The sequence below is a fragment of the Gymnogyps californianus genome, chromosome 4 (assembly GCF_018139145.2).
Source record: "Gymnogyps californianus isolate 813 chromosome 4, ASM1813914v2, whole genome shotgun sequence".
Taxonomy (NCBI): domain Eukaryota; kingdom Metazoa; phylum Chordata; class Aves; order Accipitriformes; family Cathartidae; genus Gymnogyps; species Gymnogyps californianus.
In genome coordinates this window covers 7,750,865-7,765,850 of record NC_059474.1, presented here as the reverse complement: position 1 = coordinate 7,765,850, position 14,986 = coordinate 7,750,865, and the positions used below count along the sequence as shown (strand labels likewise).

Genomic DNA, 14,986 nt, shown 5'->3' with positions numbered 1-14,986 from the left:
GTGAACAGAAGAGGGAAAATCCAATTTAAAAGCTATACCCCTCATATCTCTCTGAAAAGCAAATTTTGCAGAACTCCATAGTGAAGCAGCCTGTAGTGACTTTAGTTCTCTGCCTTCCCACTACTGAATAAAAGAAAGAGCAGATGAGCTTAAATGCTGAATATAGACAAAATAATCAATTTGGAAAATGAGTAGTGTATGCTAGTGTTGGTTATAATATATTACATCATATACAATTGTCAGTCAGTCTCAGACGCATGAGACTAACTGTACTTTTAATTCTTTGTTTCCCCACACTTAATTGCGTTAAAGGATACTGTATCCTAGCCACTAGCATTAATCTTCTACATAAGCAATCCCTGTAATTGCGATGGAGATTGCTTATAGAATTTAGCAAGGTGTAAAAAGTAATCTATATTACTGTGATTGAGATGGCAGTGTAGTTGGCTGGAAATTTCTTAATGAAATGTCATGTCGGGAGATGTAGATTGACACCCAAATGAGGGGAAAAGAATTACCAATTAAACAATTTCTCTAGTCGAGTATGGAAGTTGTGATTGCAGGAAGACGGTCAGTGATGCCTTCGAGGTGAGATAGCTGTTTCCAGGAGCCCAATGGTGAGGGAGCCACAGTGGGAAATAATCTGGTAATTATACTCTTAGGCATTTTTGTAGAGTTCAGTAGTATTTTCTGTTTTGTCAAGTAGATATTCTAATAGCCTCTTTTTTATAGCTACAATTTACAGCACTTGCAAGCTGATTTTGATCTGTAAAATGTAACATTGTGTTGTGGATGTGCATCCATGGATTTCCCCATCATTGGAATATGTCAAAAACGCCATTTTATAATCTTGTGCCATAAAAATAAGGGCTTATGATCATCAAATTATTACACTACATTTCGGAAGACATTTTATTTGGTGCTAAAGTAATTTGATTAAAAACCTAGAATAGAACAAAAGAGTTATTCACAGTATTAAAGCATAGTGTTCAATACGTCAAAAACCCATAAGCTTTGTTTTTAATGGCGTGCTGACAAGGGGCATTCTTGGCCTTATTCTGAACATTTTTATCAACAGGAAAAAAAACCTTCACTGATAAATATAGTAAAAACTGCTGATGTGATTAAAAAAAAAAGGAGATGGAAGTGCTGCAGAGCAATCAGGTTTGCTTTCATAAGCTGTACTCTATCAAATTGCGTTCAAATTTTAGGTCATAAATACAGAATGAGAGACTGTCGGCTGTACTCACAGGGCAGAGAACCCCATCCTAAAAAGAAGTGGCTTTGCACTGGTGATGAATAAACTGCTGAACCAAGGGCAAAGTCTTTTCATCTTAGGTGTGGTCCCAGAATGTATCCGACGATGGTGAAGGAGAGCAGTAAAGGTTCTTCTGCATTGGACATTGATGTAACTGCTCCTGCAAGGCTTTGTCTTGTTCTGGCACTCACAGACCAGTACTTTAGTGACTTGCTGTTGAATTTAAGGATGCAAAGGTTTGACACAATTTAGGATCAGAAACATGACTTTCTAGGAGAGTATCAAGGAGCTTGGTCTCTTCTGCAGGTAGATCAAGGGATGGCTTGGTGATACCGAAGAGGTACTTGTGCAAAGAACATCAGGGAGTTCTTCCGTTTCCCAGGCAAAGCTCTAAGAAAATCTGATGACTGGAAATTTAAGCTAAACTGACAATTAAGCAAAACCAGCCAGTAATAAAGGATGCTTGTTGCTGCAAGAGCTTACCATGTAGTACGGTGGAGTCTACAGCACTGGCAGATTTTTAATTATGATGATTTTCTAGGTGTCTCATGATCTATATTGGAGAGATTGTCAGTTTGATGATTCCAGCAGTATCTTTTAGGCATAACAGTACTAACTCGTTTCAGTTTTATTTTGTGTTAGGATGTTTTTTTGTGCATCCCTGTGAGCTGTGGACCTCACTTTCTGCATGGCTGGATCAGTCCATTTTGTAGTATATCTCTGCATTTCCTAAGAATGTAAGGTGTGCGTATGTGTCGGAAGGGACTGCAGCTCCATCTGTCCTGCGTCCTGTCTCCGAGAGTGGCCACTAGTGGATGCTTAAGGAAAGCATTGTGTTTGTTCTCCTCTTGCTCTTCATGAAGCATGTCATTTCATGGCAACTGTTGGATGCTGAGCTAAACAGACATTTGGTCAGCGTAACATAGTGCAGCGATTGCTATGTATGAGAACAAAGCAAGCATGCACTGACATTTTTCTTGCCTTTGGTATTTACCAGCTTCTGGATTTCTGACCTGGGTTTGCATCTTGGCCATTATTATCAGTGACCACTGATGGGTTTTCCATAAACTTGTCTAATTCCTTTTAAGAACCACTTAAAGTTTTGGCATCCACGATACCTGTGACACCAGATTTTACAATTTAATTACATACTCCGTGACAAAGCTTCCTGTTGTTTTTGATATGCTGGCTTGCTATTTCACTGTGTGCTCCCTGGACATTGCATTGAGACATGGTGCATATTTTATATGCATTTGTTGTATTCCCCACAGTCGTATCTTCTTCAGGCTGGGGACTACCAGTGCATTTCTTTTTCTGCTTTTTCAAGCAAACTTTTCCATGCCTTGGACTGTGCTTACTGCCTGTCCTGGCACTTTTTGTAGTTCTCCATCTTTTTTGAGATAGGTGCATCTTAGATTTAGGTAATGCCATTATAATGTTTGGGGTTTTACTCCTTTTCTGAATAGTATCTAGCATTCTTTTTGGTGTCTAATTCAGTAATTGCTTCACTTCTGTGATTAATTTATTGATCTTGAAGCTCCCTGTATAGTTTCTCTTAGACTGTACTGACATCTAATGGTAAGGCAAAGTGGCTTAACCACACTTAAAGGCAAGATAAATTGTCTGACAGGCAAATATAATTATATATTTTCTTCTTATTAATTTTTGTAAGACAAAATGGAATAACTTCAATTTTTGCACGGAAAGTCTGACCTAATACTTTTTCTTCTGGCAATTAATCTCCTTTTGTTCTGCTCTTTGGGCCACACTTATTTTTAAATGTAGTTTAAATCTTTGCAAGAGTAGTTTTGAGTACAGTTGAAGTGATGTGATGGTTTTATACTGCAGAAGTTTTTAGTGTAAGTCACAGTATCTCCAGAAAAGGATAGCAGCGTGAAATAAAATGTAAGAACAAATACTGTCCTGCAGAACTTAGGAATAGGATGTTCCAGTGTTGTTGTAGCAGTCTTAGTATTGCTACATTTTGAAGAAACATGCAAACAAAAGTCTTTGTCCTCTTTTTCTCATCTTCCTATTTGAGGTTCCTCTATATTTTTAATGGGGCATTTTTCAAACTCCTAGTGATAAGTACTGTTGAATAATACTTTTGAACTTTAGAAAGAAAAAAAAAATTGAGTTCAGATATTAATCTTAAAGTTATATTCTATGTTTAGGTGTAGTACACTAACTTCAGCAAGGCATAAGTATCACCTAACTTCCATTATGAACCACCATTCCTCTGATCCAAAACTTATGTTTTATACAGAACTAATACTGCTGCTACTGACTCTAGAAATGATAAACTATACATTGTAGAGCTTTTTCAAGTAGAGTTTCTCTCTTACATCATAGCTTTATTTTTCCCTTTCTCAGAGGTAGAGCCCATCTCTTGCCATAGCCTCAGAAAGTTGACTACTTTACTATGTAAAAGCATCTTTGCTTTTATTTGAACGTTAAGCTAATTTCTCTGACTTAGCATTTTTACAAGCAATTTTACCTTCTGCTGTTTATTAACTTGATACTATCCTCTCTTTTGCCAAACGCAAGATACTTTGTTTTGTACTACAGAAATATTTTGAAATTTAGATAAATTTCCATTTCTCAGTAATAGCTTTCTCGCGGTCTAAGTTGTCTTCAGCATATGTTGTAGCCTGTCCTTTTCTGAAAAAAAGAGGAAAACCTGAAACTTGAAACTTAACTTCTAAGGAACATCAGTAATTGTTGTAGAGTGAGTAGTTCTTATTTGTGGGTTGTGGATTGTGCACTGAGTTAGGTTTGCTTTTGAAAAGCTTACTACTTCATGCTTTGGGAAGAGTGAAGTCCATAAAATGGATTTCAGAATTCCAGAGCATATGGTTTAAATTTGTACTCTGGTGCTCTGCTTTCAGCTGCGCAAGCTGGGGAATCAGTTGTGGCACAGAACATCTCAGATGCTAGGAATATCTGACATCCAGCCATGAAGCTGGTGAGCATCCTGTGAGTCCTTCTGGTCATTTCACTGAAGAGATATTCAAACGTCAATGGGCAAGGGGAAGAGAAACAAAAAACCCCAAAACTGTTTTGTTTCTCACCTGTTCAGGTGAACAAATGTGAGGTAAGGTGTTCGCATTGGTGGTCATACAGTTGCAACAGTAGTCATTGCAGAAGGCATCCTTCCGCTTGGTGAACAGCCCCAGTTGCCCTGAGCACACCATCCAGCTCACCGATGACTGTGACTGTTTTACCATGAAATCTTAGGTATGGTTGACTTGGATATAAAGAAGAAATTTGTTATGATGAGAGTGGTGAGACACTGGCACAGTTGCCTAGAGGAGAAGTGGATACTCCATCATTAGAAGTGTTCAAGGTCAGGTTGGATGGGGCTTTGAGCAACCTGATCTAATGAAAGATGTCCCTGCCCATGGCAGGAGGGTTGGACTAGATGATCTGTTTACTATCTGAAACAAACAGTAACTGTAAAATGTATAATTATTTAGGATAATTAAAATATTTATAACAAGAGGAACAACATTTTCATTATATTTACTTATTGTTTCTAGGGCTGTGCAGAGTGGCCATTTCAAGGCTTGTGAGGTGTCATGGAAAATAGAGATCTTATTGATTTGGGTGGGAGGGAAAGAGAAGCAAAGTATTACTCTGGGTTGTCTTGGAAATTTATTTGATTTTTGAAGTAATCAAAAACTGATGGCAATGGAATATGGAATATAAACTTACAATTTTTCTTACGATAACCTTATGCTTTTTGAAAGTCAATAGTAGAAAGAAAAAAATATTTCAGTAACTCAATATAGTTTCAGACCAAAGAGCGTGTATTAGAATGGTTAAATTAAATGAAGGTTGAGATTCCCAAGGGTAACATGAAACTTCATGACCTTATTCTCAATGCGTTAATGATCTATTAGTCTCTTTTGTGAATTTCATTTCTGTTTTGGATTTCTTATGCTTCATCATCTGATTTGGGATAGCCTACAGATCCTTTCATGCAATGGAAGCTGACAGTGAGGCAAAGGTAGAAATCAGCCTTTTGCCATTCCTAGCTGTATAGGTAAAAGTCTGTGCTCAGAGGAGTTCATACTCTGAGTCTTTTTGCGAGTGGGCTAACTAATCTGAGGTGATGCATGATACACTTTACAATTTTTCTGGTAGGCTTTTCCCACCTGGTCAATTTAGTGGAAACATGATCTGGTCCATGCAAAATTCTCCCATTAGACTGATGCAAAGGAAATGGTCCTGCATGGCACGCTGCAACCTTTCGGGTTTGATGGGAGTTCTTCCGTAATAATGTGGAGTTGGTCTCAACCTACAAGTATGTGTGTAATGAGCCTACTGGTTTGCCGTTTTAAAAAAATTTAATTTCTTAGTTTGCTTCCTTTTTGTCCTCTTCCTCTGGAGAGAAGTTCATGGGTTTTAAATGGGCCTTCCTTCAAACCTTCTTACTCGCAGCTTATGTTTATCCTTTACTCCATTACCAGTGTTATCTGTTTTGAAAACTGAAATCAAAGTTGACTTATTTACTTACCATTCCTGTTTTAGCCTGTAGGATTTACTCACTCTCCTGTAAAAATGTTGGAGATTCCCTTTTTCTTTTATCTTGAAGTCTCAGAAAGAGTAAAGCTCTTCCTTTCTCAAGAAAGAGCTAAATGCTCCAGACTGCAACACCCAGAGGCATATTCTCTTTAAAAATATTTTCCAACACTGGAATCATCTGCTTAACTGAAAGAAAAAACTCTAATGTTCTTTTCAACAGTGTATATTTTAATCTAAAATTTGTACTGCTCGAAAGGATTCTGTACATTGATGGTATCTCAGATGGCTTTGCAGCTAATACTTGACATATATGGTAAGCAGTATATATTCTTAAATCACTTGGATTCTCACTTTATCTTAAAATATTGAAGTACAGAAGTGATCTTAAATACTATTTGGTATTTTGTGTTCTGATTTTTAATTCATTAGGCAGTGTGCTTGTATTTTTAGTGAATTTCTCAAATACAATTATTCATGTTGTGGTTTAGTAATTGCAGTAACTAATGCTCCCATAATTATAAGGCTTTTGTTTCGCTGGGAAATGCTTCCCATATCGTCGTCTTCTCTTTGTCTTAGAACATAAAGTATAATAAAACTGTATGAGGGTTAAATTTAGACCTGTATTAACATGTTAATTTAATTTTTTGCTCAGAAATGGTTTTTTGACTCTTATGACAACTTACTCTGAATAAAAATAATTTAAAAACTATTTAAAAGAAAAAACTACTTGATTTATATAGTATGCTTTGAAGCTACTGTAGACAGATAGAAAACATCTGGTGACACTTTCAGTCGTAGGTCAATAGTTACAGATGGTCTGGTTTTTACAGCTGTCATCCAGCTTTGTGTGTGGAATGACTACAGTGGAAAAATCTTTTGCTGAATGAATAAACAAAACAGCACAAGGAGGCCAGCAGGCATATATATGTTTCTACAAGATGGGAAATTAAATAAGCTATAAAAATTTAAACCAAGACTAGTATTTAAAATGTTCATTATATTCTGGTTTCTGTTTCTTATCGTCTAGATCTTTCTATGTGACTATGGTAGGAAGTAGATTATAAAACAGAAGTGATAAGCAAATAAATTAAAGACTAGTTTAGGACTGATCCTCTACACAAGTTTGGGGTGTTGGCTTAAGCAAAGGTTAGCTAGCTTTTAAGGTTTTAAAATGCATGTTTGATTTGATGTAATGCTTGTGCAATCTTATAACAAAGCCACGTTCAATATTGAAGAATGTTGTGTTTTGTAAGAATAATCAATATTGGGAAATGTAATAGAAAATTTCTAAAATCGCAACATTCTTTTTGTTTTTCAAAGAGAAAAAACTGGGCTTCTGCATTCTTCATCAATTTTTCTTCTCCCATTCATGATGGGATGTTATATTCAGCTGGAATCAGACGTTGTGCAAAACAGCAGAAGAATCTTGAATTTGAGGATAAAGAAAAAGGTGTGGAGGGAAAGTGATGAGGAGGGTGAGGCTGAATAAAGTGTTAAAAGCATGAATACTGCACATTAACTCCATTTTTAAATGAAAATAAACACAAAGAAAGGAACTTTGTTAAAAGTCCAAATGCACCAAGCAGGGTAGTGCTGGTAAAGATACCTATTTTAATGTAAATGTGCAGTTCTTCTTTATCATTTCACTCGGAGTGCATGAATCTTCATATTATGTTGATGAAATGTGCCTATGTTTGGTTTTAGAAAGGTTTAGCCTCTAGAAAGAAACAAGCAGATTTCTAGGTTCAGTCACTTGTAAGGCCATTTAATGCTAACTACTGGTGTTGAAAGCTGTTGGGCAGGAATAAAAAGAAACCGGGAAGTGGATTATTTGGCTCGTTTTAATGGGCACTGTGGTTGTAATACAGCATTCTCTGAGTTTGTTTCTCAAAATCTACTGAGATATTTAAAGGTGGATAAAAGTGGTGCTCTGATTATGCTTTTTAGAGGATCTGTATACTTAGTTGTACCCTGTCCACTTGCTATGGTGCATTTTATAATCTACTGTTATGATTAGATTCTTGTTGAGGGATTTTTCTTCTCTCTCCCCATCCCCCCTCCGTGCTTCTCAGTGGTTTGGCTTAATGCAGACTGCTTGTTGCAATACCCTTATGTTGTCTTGCCCAGCTACACGGTATCTGAAAAGTGCTTAGTGGTATTTGCTGCCAAAGAGCTTGCCTAGTCATGCATAAACCTGCTTTAAATGCCATTTGGTTGATATACATGTTGGTGTTCTGTGTTGTCACTGTGATGCATTTCCTTGGGTCTATGCCCTTTGAATTGTTTCCTTCAACTTCCAAGTATCAAACTCTGGTTCACTTTATCATCGAAAGCTTAAAAGTTAAGAATGAAAAGAGTATTTTCTCTCTCTGGGAGCGTTACGATGCAAAAGTATGGCTTTCCAGTTTCATTCCAGGTGGACACATTTCTGTCATTTTATGGGAATCGTGTACCTGTGCCTGCCCAAGATACCTTCTTTAGCTGGTGACGTGTTCAGTGAAAGGGTGAAAAAGTATTTGAGAGTCAAAAGGCAGAAACCAGCAGCTGTCTTGGAGCATTTCTTATACTGGCTTGTTTGAACTGTGCTGTGCGTTTTGCATCTCTACGTGTTTAGAAGGCAGTTTGTTGTGAAATACCAGGTTAGCTAATCTGATTTAACAACTTTATATGTTTTCTTAAGTGTTTAAATTACGTATAGATCATCTTCATGGAAAGAGGTGGAAAGAAAAAATATCTGGATTTTAAAGTTTAAGAAGTTTATCTTTCTGTTTACAGGTGAAAATAAGTTTATAAAAGACAGTAAGCATTTCTGACTTGTGGCTGGCTTGAGACGACCATCACCAAGCTGTGTGGAGACATTCTTTGAGCTTCCACTCTTATGTCTCTAATGGACAAACACAAAGTGAAGCGGCAACGTCTGGATCGCATATTTGAAGGTTAGACATTTCAATTTCTCATGTTAACTGCGTCAATTTCATGGATTACTGATATTTCTGGAGACTGGAACTCTTTTCTTTTGGTCATTCAATGTATTTTTAATTGAGTTGCAGTTCCTGTTGGGATTATATTAACTGTGCGCAAATGCTTGTTTTGGGTGAAAACAGATCTAGACAAATAAAAGCAACTAGTATGTGAATACTATACTATTCTACAGTTAGTTTGCTTTCAACTTAGTATTTTACAATATTCTACCCAAACGTTGTGAAAGATTGAGGTTTTATATAAAATAACAGTCGCAAAAGGATAAGATGACCACATAATGCGCTCTGGGGTCTTCCTCTACAGGCTTGCTTCATATAAATTGATTTAACAGCCTGTATCCGATCCTAGGAAGGAAGTAGAAAATCAAATGAAAACAAAACACAAAAAAAAAATCCCAGAAGATCCCCCACTTAAAAACAGGCTACAATGATTTCCTAACTATTACTAACTACATATTTTTTCATAAATTGTTTAGCACAGAAACTTGTAATGGGCAGACATTAATACATTGTTATATCCATAAAGAGACACTGGTGTCATTCTGGTGGTGACATACAGCATTTCATTACTATCTGTATCCCTGTTTGAGGACGAGATGATAATGAGTTGAAATTCAGTTTCTGAAAAATGAATGGTATGGGCCTGATTCTCAAAATGAAATGCTCACGTTGGGAACATGTGCACAGGGTTGCACACAGCTTTTTCTGTGGAGTTAATGGATTACCACAAATGCTCTTCTAAGTTAGATAACTGTGCATGCACAATGTTATTTGAGTTGAACTGCTTTCCTGTGGCTTTAGGTAATTTGCATACTTGCTTACAGTAACTAATCATGCAAATTAAGCAACAAATTGAACAGACATCACTGGATTTACTATTACCTTGTGAGTTAATGATAGTATGGTAGCATTACTGCTAAATTTCAGTTGATACTCAATGCAGAAAAAACCTGATTCTATTACTTTGGGAGCAATTAGTTCTCTTTTAATGTAGCTGAATAAGTAATTTTGTCTCTGAGGTACCTATGATTCCCTTCAGTGATTTCTTAAATATGAAATTGAATATTTGCTTTTAATCCTGAAGCTGTTTGCTATTATATTTTCGTGCACATTTCAATGTTCTGCCATGTTCTTATGTGTATCATCTCAAAAGGGTGGTATAAAATGTGCTTTGTCATCCCAGTTTATATAGCTCTATAAACTAGAGTTCACTTAGATGATGGAAATTGAAGACTGTCCCTTGAAAAAGCCAGATATTAAGTTCTGGTTTCTAACTTCCACCAGTAGCTATGAATTATACTTAGGCATAAAGACATGATTCTAGGCACTCTGAGATGCTAATATTAAACTCACTTCACAATTTGTAAAATAACATTTAGGATTCTTCCCTTGAAGAGAAATAGCATCAAGGCATGTGAAAGATTAATTAGTTACTGATTATATTGTTCTTTGTCCCCCTCTCCGGTGATGCTGGTGATTGCAAAGCATAATTATAGTAGTATGCATTTGGCAGAACAGTTGGAAGTGTCACAGTGCAAAAATAAAATGTGTTCATTTTGTGGGTAATTTGAAAAATTCTAAATGTTTTTGGCATTTTGAAAAGTTGTTATCTCTAATTAAGGTATTATTGTACTTTATATTGTAACAAAACTGTAAACAATGCTGTGTATTTGCTTATATTCTAGAAATCTTTAATTAAATGTGTGTATGTTTTACTGACCGTTGCTTGGAAGTTACCTTGGGGATGTCTGACCTCTGAATTTGCTGGGAGCTAATAGATGAAGTAGGAAGGCAACAGAAGGTGGCTTTAGTGCAAAGAAAATGTTACTTTGTCTGAATTGTCTGTGAACGGGCTTGATGAACATCATGAATTTTCTCTAAATATGTTACATTGTATAATATATAGTGCTCAGTCAGCCACAGCTTTTGGTGGGTTTCCAAGCTTTAGGAAACTCTTTAAAGGGGAGAGCTTAGGGACACTGGTGGAACTAGGAGGAGAAAAGGGGTGTCTCCTCTTACGCTTCTTCTTGCTTGTTTACACAGGTATCGGGGATTAAACTATAGCACAATACTAGAAATGTAACTGCAAAATTGTGAGAGTGACTTTTCCAGTTTGGTGATTGCTTGAAACCAGAAATTTCTTTCCAGAGCACCTCAGATGTGATATAGCAAAGACTGTAGTGTATGCAAGTACAACAAGCCTGTGAAGATCCTGTGTGCTCCCAGACAGATGTTATATGTTTTTTCTAGTTCTGGTTTTGAGGAAGCAAAAAGCATCTTGGCACACCTCAGAGCTTCTCAACAATCATTTCAAGTCTTTCTTCCTTTTTATGCAGCACTGGTATACCTCTTAAGGTTATTCCTTATACACAGGTTGCCTCTTCCTTTTTAAAAGTGCCCAGAAGAAAACTTGAAATGTATTTTAGCTATTTTAACAGTGCTGCTGTATTACCTAAGAAAAGAAGAGTTGGTTGGGATCACAATTTGGGAAAGAAAGTGCATATTAATGGGATGAATTTCTGAAATTTCAGATAAAATCTCTCATCTTTTGCTTTTATGAAGGGCAGCCTTTCTTTGGGAAGGTCTGATTACTGGCAAATACCCAAGTGTTATGCTCTTTGAAGGACAGTAAAAGTGCACAATAAAGGAATAGTTTCTTTTCAAGGATATGGTCTAGGCTTTCTTTCCCTATAAGAAAACATCTGTGGTTTTTAAAGTTTTTTTTTTTTCTGCTTGTGGTGCGATATAGCATGAGATTTAGTAAGATGAATCTTCAGTTCATAGCTGATGTGGTATATTGATGGTTCCAGGAGGAATGCAGGGAAAAAAGCAGATATGAATTGAATTCGGTTTTCTTCTTTCCAAATTTATAATGAAATCTTGAAATACAGAGTGACTTAGTGTAAAAAAAAAAAAAAAAATGCATTCTCTTTCCTGATTTTTTTTTTTTTTTCTTGTGCATGTAATAGAGAGCTCGGCTTCTTAACAAGTGGAAAGTACCAGACTGACAAATACCAAGTGTTATTTCATGACCACTGATGCAGCCTAATCTGGCTTCCGTAAACTCTGATTTGAACCATTGCAGTTGTGAAATTAGGCAGTTAGGTTTTCTGCATATTAATGAGGGAGATGGCCTACTTTGGCAATGCTTGGGTTTTCCCTGAATTTAAAAAAGGATTTTTACTGAAGTTGGTATGTACTGTGTAAGTTGATCTGTAAATAAAAGGAAGGAGGAATAAATGTTTCCAGGCAGTGAGTACACTTAGCTCTTTCTTATTTAAGTGGGAATTGCAGATGTCAAGTTCTTTGGAAAACAAGCTATCAGTTTTCTTACCTGACATCCAAATTTGAAAATATTCAATTGTAAATCACATAGTACTTTATACAGTTTTCTTTATGCATACTGATCTTAGTACTAGGCATACTAAATATGCCAAGTGTTTCTTAAAAAGCGATTAATGGGCTGCATAGTTGCTTGGTGTCTTTTTGACGGACTTTAGAAGAAGGCTTATTGAGGGATTAGGGCAGCAGAGGGAGCTAAAAGATTCCTAATATTTTATCATTTGTTGTTTCCTAAGTGAAAGTTGCTCCTTCATAAAGTACCAATTAACCTTCACAAAAATGTGATTTTCTAACCTTAAGTGCCTTCAGCAAATAACTAAGGATTTTGAACTGGAGAAAATTCCTTTTTCTCCCTAGCAATCCAGTATAAATTAAATTAGGAATCAGGTAGTAAAAGCTACCAAAATCTTTCTGCAGGAATGGCCATCAAACCTTTCAACTGTAACAAATGAAAGTGTTTAAGCAAGCAGAGTTTTCTATGAATAACCCACGCAGAATATTCTATGAGTAAACCATGTTACTTTCAGATACAAGTGTCTTAAAATAAAAATGCATACGTTCTTGTGTTGCATACAAGGGTGTTTTAACAATTCAACACTTTTTCTGTGTTTTGCCTGTAAGAACTTTGAAAATATCTTTATGAGCTTGAAATATAGAGAATTAGGTAAAATATTTAATCTGTTATATAAGAGTTGTCTTCACAGAACAAGGAGGCTATTCTAAGGACTAAGATAAGTTGACTTTGAAATAATCAAATGAAAATGATGCTACCATGAATCACCACATAACAAGATCATTTGCCACTTACTACACGTTAAGGAAAGTTATCTGTATATTTGGTGTATGTTTACCCCAATGCAAAAACATCCTTTATCTCATTACAATTATAGTTGAAGTGGTTATGCACAGGCTTAAATTTGTTTTTTGTTTTTATCCTTAATATTCAGTATTTACAGTGCAAGGTGTTTTTGGCTTGCTTTTGGATTGCTGCAGTAACCTGCTTTTGTAATTTGAATCTTCATTATCTGTTACCTAAACAGCTTTTGAATTTGCATGCACTTAAGCTACTACAATGTTACAGAGGTATTACTAGTAACAATGCAAGCTGTATGAAAAGAAAATTAGCTTAAAAGCCCATTTTGCCCTAAATGATGCTGAACAGTAGCTGCTAATGAAAGGCATTATTTTAACAAGAAATCTGGGGGGAAAAAAAAACCTACAGAGAAAAGAATCTCAATGAGATTTTAAAATTTTGTGGAAACATTCAGGTCACTGATTTAAGTTACAAATGTTTTAAAAAAGAAAAGCTGTGTTTTTTGTGGTGTCCAGCATATTGCATATTTTATCTGTATAGTTACATTTTCATTGGTATATTGAATTAAATACACTGCTTGCTTGTGACATACAGCAGCTGCGTTCAGCTATGATATATCCAGAACACTACATCTTACTGCTATAATAAAGTCAAAATAGTTTAATGTTAGTGTTAAAGACAGTGTTAAATACATTAAACAATATAGCCTGATGCTGGATTTACAGGGTTGTAATCATTGTATTTGTAATGTCATATGTATTTGAATCAGAATCCAGTACTTAACCACACCTCATCATCTAATTCCTGAGTAATCTTCAGAGAATTTAAAAAACTTTTCTGACTAGATATTTAGCTTTTATACAGTGCAGATGAGTGCCTGGTAAAACTTTTAAAAGCTTTAGAAGTCTAAGTGCTTGGTGGTAATATATACTTATTTCTGCCTGGGGTGAGGGAAGATGCTCTGGAAGCCCTAGATTTATACGTTGCTTTACACTATGTTCTGGAAAACTGAACTGTACAAAGATTAAGTGTCTAGGTAAACATACTAAAAAATTTAAATAGTCATCTAATTACAGCAGACATGTTCAGCTTTCATAGAGGCAGTTCCCATCCTTAGAGAAGTGCAGTCTGAGATGCAAAAAAGGATTTTGTTTTGTTTCCTCCCTTAGTGCAGTCAGGAGTGTGATTATGCAAGTGGAAACAAGAACATAAAAGTGGAGACAGTCTTCTAGTCCTGAAGGCATCTGCTGCTCCGTCCTTGTGTCCTTGTTCCATGAGGTCAGTACTGAACTTGAAGGGTGCCTCTCCTTAAACGAGGAATTGCATGGAGGCTTTGCCAGGGGAAGAGTATCTTGCAGAGATCTCTCTCCTCCTTAGAAAAGTCATTGTGATCTGGTGGACAGGTCATTTGGAGTTAAGAAACCTGTGTTTTCTCTTTTAGCTCTCCTGAAGTCAGGTAGCAGGTTAGAAAACAAAAGTTGCCTCTCTGCCTCAGTGCCTTTTCTTTTTCTTTGACAGAAAACAGTCAGGCGGAGACTTTCAGAGTTACTGTGATATAAATAACAGCAGGGTGTTGTAATACTCTTGGAATCCCTTTCAAAAATGAGGCTTTGCTAACTGTGAAAGTACCTGGCATTTGCAGCAGGTAAAAGTGCACCCATTGGTACCACTGTAGATCCAGAACTCTGCAGGAGTTTGTGACCCTGCTCAGATGCTTTAATAAGAAGGCTTCTTCTTCCTTCCTTTCCTGTGAGAATTAAATTTAAATTGTTTATGACTTTGAGTAGATGTGTTTGGGTTTTTTTAAGCCAGAAATTAGCTGTTCAGAATTACTCGTTTCCCTTTTCCTGATGCTTATTTCTCAAAGTATCCTATGTGCTGAATTTTCAAACCTCTCATTCTGTCAATTAAATGGAGATGCACCAAAAAACCCAATAAAAATTACAGGCAATGGCAGTAGGACAGCAAAAGATAGAGAGGAAAGTTGTCTTATTCTTTTGATCCTACCTGTATTTTTCAGAAAGCTTCCTCGTGTGCTAGATGATGACACTTAAATACAAATAG

General features: G+C 36.2%; 1 protein-coding gene across 6 annotated transcripts in view; it reads left to right on the top strand.

Annotated features, from left to right (window-relative positions):
• The window catches only part of CTBP1 (C-terminal binding protein 1), a 245,339-nt gene that overhangs the window by 45,605 nt on the left and 184,748 nt on the right, over positions 1 to 14,986 (top strand). For 3 of the 6 annotated variants that reach the window (XM_050896635.1, XM_050896636.1, XM_050896634.1), the window contains exon 2: positions 8,561 to 8,721. In XM_050896635.1, coding sequence (XP_050752592.1) covers positions 8,664 to 8,721 — 58 coding nt within the window. In that variant the 5' untranslated portion in view covers positions 8,561 to 8,663. Of the gene's footprint in view, positions 1 to 8,560; positions 8,722 to 14,986 lie in introns of those variants that run through there. The other 3 variants (XM_050896638.1, XM_050896643.1, XM_050896644.1) reach the window with 2 other exon arrangements.